The 9,196-nt window shown below is 45.3% G+C and overlaps 1 protein-coding gene across 1 annotated transcript; it reads left to right on the top strand.

Annotated features, from left to right (window-relative positions):
- The first annotated feature begins 5,834 nt into the window (after positions 1 to 5,834).
- On the top strand, positions 5,835 to 6,911 carry LOC119525891 (melanoma-associated antigen B10-like). The gene has a single exon (XM_037824682.1). The coding sequence runs from the start codon at positions 5,835 to 5,837 to the stop codon at positions 6,909 to 6,911; it is 1,077 nt and encodes a 358-aa protein (XP_037680610.1).
- The last annotated feature ends 2,285 nt before the right edge of the window (positions 6,912 to 9,196 follow it).

Genomic DNA, 9,196 nt, shown 5'->3' with positions numbered 1-9,196 from the left:
TGGTCCAGGGACTGGCACATATGGTCAGTCCCCCACCTTCCCCTGTCACAGCACCTTCCCCTGGGCCTTCCCCAGTGTGCCCTCCTGTCCAAAACTGGAACCTGACCTGCTGACCAGCTCTTCACTGCTTCCTTGGAGGCTGCGCCCTGCTCCAGGGGAACAGACAACCCAGAATCACCTACCCTCTCCCTGACGTACAGCACTCCACCTCCCTGAAGAAGTTCCCTGGCTGGCCCACCCCTCACCATGGAATCCCTCTGAAAGCAACAGCCCCTTCCACATAATGATTCTCTTTTGACAGTGAAGTTAAATCACCTGCTCATTGCCCCTGGACACCTCCACCCCACTGGCTGGTGAGCAGGGTCTGATTTTGCACAGAATCTTCTGGTTCTTGGGCTACAACCCTGAAGTTGGAGAGCAGGTTTTAGAAAGGAGAGGATAGAAAGATAGGAAGTTTTAGTCTGGTAAATTAGTTGATACAGGCCACTGAATACATACACTGATGAGTGAACTTAACTATGTGGTCAAAAACCAAAGCCTCCCTCATAAGTGGGAGAGAAGGAGGGCCGTGGAAGTCACTATGTAGCAACCATCTATAGAGGCCTAATTCCTAAAACTCTGGAGTCCTTCCAGGGGGTTGTAATAGCTTTCTATTGCTGTTGTAAGAAATTATCACAAATTTAGCAGCTTACAACAACACACATTTATTGTGTTACATTGCTGTAGGTGAGAGTCTAGGTTGGCTCAGCTGGTTTCTCTGATCAAGGTTTCACAAGGTCTAAATCAAACTGTCAGATTGTTGGGCTCATAGTGGGGGCTCTGGGAAGAATCTCCTTCCAAGCTCATTCACGTTGTTGGTGGAATCCAGTTCTTTTGCGGCTGTAAGACTGAGGTCTCCATTACCCGCTGGCTGTCTGCTTGGATCCACCAGAATTCTTACAGGCCTCTGTCCTGTCCTCACATGTGGACCCCTACATGCCTGAGTCACCAACCACACGTTGACTTATACACGTTTGGAATCTATTTAACTTACCCATCTGCTTCATTTCCCTTATGCCTCTAGCTGGAGAAAGTTCTCTTCTCCTAAGAGCTCATGTAATATGGTTTGGCTGAACCATATTATCCAGTGGATTCTCTTCATTTCAGGTCAGTTCCATAACCTTAATTATATCTTCGAAGTTATTTTGGCCATGTAATATAAAATATTCATGGTTTCCAGGGATACGGGCATGGACACTTTTGTGCAGCAATTGTTCAGCATTCCACAGAGGTAGAAAATTTTTCCTTGACAGATATCCTAGCTTTGATAATTAAAGGATTGACAATAATAATTTGTTGACTCTTGTCTATATCTGTCCCAGGGGAGAATTCTGATTTTTTCTTGTGCCAAACAACACATGTTCATTAGATGCTGGGTAGCAGCTACTCACAAGTTATAATTTTGACCACGTGCCAAAAGGAAGAAAAAATTCTCAGCCCACTGGAATTTACAGAGGGCCATTTCAAAGATCAGTGCAGAAGATGATTGAGTGAAGAAGGGCTAACACTCCCTGCTGAAATTTACAGGGTCCTTTTGAAAACTGGTGTGATCCTCTCTCTGAAAACTCCTATCATGTATAGGCACTAGAAAAAGTTTGCATAGTGCAAGGTAAATTTAGCCTTCTCAGAAACTCCTCTGAGAATGAAAGGGCTATTGTCATAAAAATTATTCTAGTTGCTCTTTATTGAGTACCTATTATGTAACACTTTATGGAAGAGACTAAAAGTGCTCATCAGCATTGTATCATGCTCTCCTTTCTGGGTTCATGTTTTCTAATTATGTTGAAAAGAAAATTAACTTAATCCCTCACCCACATAAAGTGTCATTTCTGCAGTGATGTCTTAGTACCCGTTAGTAAGGAACATCAGGAGGACTTGAGGGCAGAGAAAGTTCTGGACTCCATGAGAGAGACTATGTGTAAAACCAAGTCCAGAGAGTGCGGGGCAGGCTGACAGAGTTCTGAACCCAGATTTCAGCATTGGGTTGAAAAGGGACTATAAAGAGAGAAGGTAGAGAATATGATGGAGGGTCCTGGTCAAGTTAGATAAATAGGCTTGGGGAATCTATGAATCATCATCACCAGTGTGAAGCAGCAGGGGGATCTAAGTAGGCAGATCTACTGAATGACTGGACCAGAAACATGTCTGATATCCCATCCTCCCCTATCTACTGTCAGGCTGAGTATAAGTAGCTCCCTTGTGTCACCCGAAGTTCCTATTAATGGATCTGGAGAGAGCTACATCTCCTGAGTACTCTAGTGGTTCAGTACATCCTTACAAATGTACTAGGCTGAGAGTGGTCTTGATTCCTGCTGGAGATGGGTATTTCTTTCCTTTTGGCAGTGACTCCATTCACTGAGATTGGGGCTATGCAAATGGGCAGGGTTGGTTAGTAATGACAGTTGAAACAGGCCAAGGACACCAATGAATAGTGGAAGGGGGTGTCAGCAGCAAAGATGGGGAGATTGGAAGGGGAATTCCTTGAAGCTAATTACCGCTGTGACTCTGCAAATAAAAGACTGAGTGTGGACATGTCTTGAAAGTGATCCAGATGCCATCCCCAGCTCAAACTGCCTCTGGGGGGTTCCTGAGTTCTTGCACACCAGAGGGCTGATGTTCTGTGGCTGAGTTTGATGGCCTTTGTTGCCACCAGACACTGAATGGCATAGGGGGTTAGCCCATGGTGCCAACATTTGCAGGGAGAATAGTGAACCATTGGACATGGTGCTGTCCCTTCTTAAAGTGACTGTGGGTGACAGGGATATGTGAGCTCCAATTCTCTATCTTTATTTTTGTAATAACCCCAACGTGATTGAATTGAAAATCTGAAATAATAATGATTCTGTACCAGCCATTGCCAAATCATTACATGATCTGTTCATAATTGCAGCAAAATGCAAAACTGTTAAATGAGGTCAGTGATCTGCCTATCAGACTCTGGCCAACAAAGGGTGGGTTTCCAGGTGTAACAAAAGTAAAACTGAGGATCCTGAGAGAAGACTGAAGCACCACCTTCCTCCAGAACAGAGGGGGCCACATAGAGCCCTACCCATGCTGCAGCCCTGGAAAGATACAGGAAGGAGTGGGTAGAAGCAGCTTCTCCTGACTTCTGCCTCTGATGTCTAGGGAAACAATCTTGGATGGATGTGGGCAGTGTCAGGTTAGCAGAAGGAGCCATTCCAGGATCTGCCTTGAATTAAGATAAGGATCTGAAGAGAGATTTAAGAGACCCACTACCCCAGAAGAAAGGGGGCTCCACAGAGTCTCATCTCTGCTTTCAGCCCCAACCTGCCACAAGAAGGGATCACCTGATGTAGCACCCTCTGAATTCCCTTTCTGGGTACTCAGGAAGTTGTGGGCATTGGACCAGGATGTTGGCCACCGGGCAGTAGAAGGAGGGGTCCCAGGCCCTAACAGATGTAAAGGTGATAACCCTGAGTGAGATCTGAAGGAACTACACACGCCGTAACAGAAGGGTCCTCACAGAGTCCCGCCCCTGGTATCAGCCCTGGGAGGCCCCAGGAAAGCATAGCAGCAAGTGGCTTCCTTGACTTCTGCCTTTGGAGTCTGAAGGAAGTGAAGACTAATGAGAAGGTGGTGGCTTCAGTTCAACAGAAGGAGGAATCTCAGGCCCTGCCGGTAGGCAAGATAAGGCCCCTGAGTGAGGTTTGAAGGGAACCCCCCCCCCACACACACACACCAGATTGGAGGGGTCCCACAGCGTTCCTCTATTGTTTTCAGCCCTAGCAGACCCAGAACAGGGATCTCCCGATGTAGCGAACCCTGAGGGCCCATGAATCCCCCTAGAGGGCCTCCGGGAAGTAAGGGCATTAGTCCAGGGTACCACTTCAGTCCAAACTAACCATAGTAAAGGCAAGGTCCCTGAGTGAGATCTGAGGCAACCACCCCTACCAGAACAAAGTGGGCTGCCCTGAGCCCCGCCCTTACTATTGGCGGTGGGTGTGGCCGGATGTGACGCTTCTGACTTCCGCCTATTGTGTATGAAGGTGGGGAAGGCATTTGGTTGGGAAGGGCCCATCAGATCAGCAGAGAGGCATACTAGGCCTGCCACCGGTTAAGGTATGGACCCTGGTGAGATCTGAGGGACCACTGATTTTTTGATAAAGGAGGCCACACCCAGCTTTATTTTTTGCTGTTAACCCTGGGAGGCCTTGGGCGGGGTTATGAGTTTGAGGCACCTTCTCTCTTTGTCCTTGGGTAGGGGTGGGGTGTCATGGAGATGAGGTCTTCGTTCTGAGAGGGACAACTTCAGGTGATTACAGGGAGGCTGTTCCTAGGCCCTTTCAGCAGTCAATGTGAAGACTCTGAGTGAGGACTGAGAGGCCCACCATGCCAGAACAAAGAATCAGACCTTGCCCTTTTGATCAGCCCTAGGAGGCCCTCGTAAGATCATTCAGTCTGAGTACACCCTGCCTTCCTTCTCGGGCATATCAAGGGGATATGGCCTTGGTCTGATTGGTTTATGCCTTAAATCTGTAGAGGGGAATGTACCATGTAGTTAAAGTGAGGAGAGGCAATGCGGAATCTGAGGAAGGAAGGGACCACCCAATCTAGAACAGAGGGGACTCTGCAGAGCCCTGCCCCTGCTCTCACCTCTGGAAAGAACCCTTCAGGGCTGACAGTCTAAGATGCCACCTCACTTCATGGGGAGGGGGTGTTTCAGAGAGGTGAGAACCTGGTCTGAGGGGTTAGATATCAGGTTAGCAGAGAGGGAAGTCTCAGACCCTGCCAGGAGTCAAGGTGAGGACCCTGAGTGAGGATGGAGGGGACCAACCATGTTATAACAGTCAGAGGGGGAGGGGTTAGGGTCAGGGGTTGCTCTTGTGCTCAGCCCTGAGAGGCCCTGGCCAGATGTGTGATTCTGAGTCTCATCTGACTACCTCCTTGGGGAATATCAGGTAGATGAGGCTTTGGTCTAATTAATATAGGTCTCAGTTCTACAGAGGGAGAAATACCAGGCAGTCAGATGAGGAGTCACAATGAGTAACATCATGGATTGATGGGACCAGCCACCCTAGAACAGAGGGGGGTCCACAGAGCCCCACATGTGCTATCAGCCCTGGGAGATCCTAGGAAGGATATGTGCAGACGACTCCTCCCTAACAACTTCATCAGGGTTCTCAGGGATGTGAGGACCTTTTTTTGAGGGGTTAGGTCTCAGGTCAGCAGAGGCAGAAGCCCTAGACCCTACCCAGATCCATGTGAGTACCTTGGTGAGCACTGAGAACCCTAATTACCATAAGATAGAGAGGGTCCCACTGAGCCCTGCCATTGCTGTCGTCCCAGGGTGTTCCTGGGCAACAGTGGTCAGATGGGATTTCCCCTGATTTCCTTGTTTAGAGTCTCAAGGAGGTGAGGGCTTATGTGTGAGGTGGACAGCATCAAAGTAGTAGAGCAGAGCAATCCTAGATCCTGCAGAAGTCAAGGTGATGATCTTGAATATGTCCTGAGAGAAACTTCACTCTCTCGAAACAGAGGGGCTTCAACAGAGCCAGGGACTCCCCACCCCTGGTGTCCATTCTGGTCAGAGTTGGCAGACAAAAGCCCAAGGCTCACTGTAATTCCTTCCACAGGGTTTTAAGGGGACAGGCTTATCAGAGACCAAGAGTCTTGTGAGTTGATAGTGCAGTGACCTCAAGGAAACCTGCAAAGGTGGCCTTCCTTGGAACCAACTTAGTATCTCCATGCTGAGTGTACACACACACCAAATTGTGCTCTCTCCTCCAGGCACCCTTTTCACCTACTCTCCTTACTGCTGCCCCTGACAAAACATCATGCCTCGGGGTCAGAAGAGTAAGCTCCGTGCCCGTGAGAAACGCCGCCAGGCCAGAAAAGACAGCCAGGGTCTGGTAGGTGCTTGGGCCACTGCAGCATCAGAAGAGGAGATCTCCTCCTCTTCTTTGCTTTATTTCAAGGGTATTCCCCAGAGCTTACCTGCTGCTAGGACAGGCAGTATACCTCAGGAGCCTCACAGAGCCCCATCCACCAGCACTCCTGCTGTGGCTGTTTCATACCCAATAGCTGATGAATATGACAACAACCAAGATGAGGAAAGTACAATCTTCTCACAAACCCAGCTTCCCTCTGAGAACTTGTACAGGGGCCCTGTGGATAAGAAGGTGATCGTCTTGGTGCATTACCTGCTGCACAAGTATCAAATGAAAGAGCCCATTTCAAAGGCAGAAATGCTGAGAAATGCAATCCAAATGTATAAGAACCGTTACCTTGAGATCCTCAGCAAAGCTTCTGAACACCTGGAGCTTGTCTTTGGCCTTGACTTGAAGGAAGTAGATCCCAACAGGCACATCTATGTCCTCATCAACAAACTAGAATTAAGCTGCACTGGGAAGCTGGGTGATGACAGAGGCTTTCCCAAGACCGGCCTGCTGATGACAATCCTGGGCGTGATCTTCACAAAGGGCAACTGTGCCACTGAAGAAGAGATCTGGGAAGTACTTAATGTGATGGGAATATATGCTGGAAAGAACCACATCGTCTTCGGGGAGCCCAAGAAGCTCATCACCAAAGATTTGGTGAAGGAAAGGTACCTGGAGTACCAGCAGGTGCCCAATAGCAATCCTCCTTGCTATGAATTCCTGTGGGGTCCAAGAGCCTACATTGAAACCAGCAAGATGAAAGTATTAGAGTTTTTGGCCAAAGTCCATGATACCGTTCCCAGTGCCTTCCCATTCTGGTATGAAGAGGCTCTGAGAGATGAGGAAGAAAGAGCCCAAGCCAGAGTTGCAGCCAGGGCTCGTACCACTGCTATGGCCAGTGCACGTTCCAGGGCCACGCCCAGCAGCTGCTCCTGCTCCAAGGGAAGTGAGCTAGATTCTTCATATTGGGTTTGAAGAAGGTGGTCAGCCATCGAATTAATCAGGGGCAGGTGTGCCTGGAGATAACGTTGTATATCACCTTTGTGTTCCAATTCTATGTGGAAACATGGAAAACTTTTTTTCAAATTTTGGGGTCCTTTTAATAGAAGATTGAACTAACTTCAGAATCTAATCTTGTGAATCACATTTTTTTTGCTATCTGTGAGGCTTATGAGTAACAGTTTTATCATTTTTTAAAACAAATTGTGTAAATTTCCATTTTATTTAGTGATTTTGACCATGATAATATGGCAATAGAATAGGCATTTACTTGGAAATGTGAAAGAACTCAGCAGTAACATAGGATGGAAAAACAGAGGGGAAAAAGGTAAAAAAAAAAAAAAAAAAAAAAAAAAAAAAGGTAAATTCTTGGTTTCCCTTTTCACTATCAGTTGTTTGGAAAATTTAAAAAATATATACCTAAGATAAGATTTGTTTAATTCATTCATGAATGTAGGAGAAATTAAATAGTCATAATGTAGAGCTCTTTCTCATGGGCCCATTTACTCCTCAAATAGTGGAGCATCTGCTCTTTGAAAGATTCCCTGTTACTACTGGGAATCTTAGGATGATTAACAAACACCCAGTCTTTGCCCATAGAGATTGATTGATTGATTGATTGATTGATTTCAATTAAATTCAGTTTTATTGAGATATGTTCACATACCACACAATCATCTATGGTGTACAATGAACTGTTTTCAGTACCATCATACAGTTATGCATCCATCACCTCAATCTATTTTTATTTTGAAATAAATTCAAAGTTATGGGAACAGTTGCAAAAACAATACAAACCCCATACACAGCATACCCTGACTCCCCTCCCCCGATACCCCTATCCATCAACTTTAACATGCTGTCATACCGCCATTTCTTTCTTTCCCTCCCTCCCTATCTATCATCCATCATCTATTGCTCTGTCTTCTGCACATATGAGAGCAATCTGCACACGTCCTTGAACAAACACTATAATTCACATATACAATTCTCAGGAACAAGAACATTCTTTTATGCAATCCCATTAAGTGCAGCTAAGAAGTTCAAGAAATTCAACATTGATACAAAGCTTACATACTATATTTCCTTTTTTTTTTCTTATGTCCCAACTGTGTCTCTTTGAGCCTCCTGTCCTCCATCCTCAGATCCCATCCAGGATCATCCTTGGCATTCAATTGTCATCTATTTAGACTGTCTTTTTTTTTTTTTTTCAATTGTGGAAACATATACACAGCCTAAATCTTTCCATTCCACCCCCTCCCTAGCATTCCATTAGTGGGATTAATCACATTTAGAATGTTGTAATGCTATCTCCTTCCCAACATCCATTACTAGAAATTTCCCTTCACCTCAAACAGCAACCCTACACTCATTTCTTAACTCTCCATTGCCCCTTCCCCCAACTTCTCATAACCCATACTCTACTTTTCATCTCTGTGATCATATTCTCTGATAATTTCTTTGTGTTTACTGTGGGGCTTAAATTTAACCTCTTAAATCCGTAACAATCTTGGTTTTCTTTGATATCAACTTAACTTCAATAGGACCCATAAACTATATGCCTCCAATCCCCTGCCTTTATATAGTTCTTGTCAAAAACTGCGTATTTTACATTGAGTCTAAAACCACTGATTTGTCATTAGAGTTTGTATATTTTACATCCTGTAGTAAGTAAATAGTGGAGTTACAAATCAAAAATTTTTGACTTCTATTTGTATTCCATTGTGGTCGGAGAATGTGGTTTGAATATATTCAATTGTTGTTTTTTTTTTTTAATTTATTGAGGCTTGTTTTATGTCCCAGCATATGGTCTATTCTGGAGGAAGATCCATGATCACTAGAGAAAAATGTGTGTCCTGGTGATTTGGGATGTAAGGTTCTATATATGAATGTTAAAATTCTCTATCTCTCTCTCTCCTTCCTTTGTTTCTCTGTTGGTAGGGCTCCCTTTAGAATCTGAAGTAGGGCAGGTCTTTTATTGGCAAAATCTCTCAGCATTTGTTTGTCTGTGAAAAATTTAAGCTCTCCCTCAAATTTGAAGGAGAGTTTTGCTGGATAGAGTATTCTTGGCTGGAAATTTTTCTCTCTCAGAACTTTAAATATGTCATGCCACTGCCTTCTTGCCTCCATGGTGGCCTCTGAGTAGTCACTACTTAGTCTTATGTTGTTTTCTTTGTATGTGGTGAATTGCTTTTCTCTTGCTGCTTTCAGAGCTTGTTCCTTCTCTTCTGTATTTGACAGTCTGATCAGAGTAAGTCTTG

Source organism: Choloepus didactylus (assembly GCF_015220235.1).
Source record: "Choloepus didactylus isolate mChoDid1 chromosome Y unlocalized genomic scaffold, mChoDid1.pri SUPER_Y_unloc1, whole genome shotgun sequence".
Lineage (NCBI taxonomy): Eukaryota > Metazoa > Chordata > Mammalia > Pilosa > Megalonychidae > Choloepus > Choloepus didactylus.
This window is presented reverse-complemented; position numbering and strand designations above follow the sequence as displayed.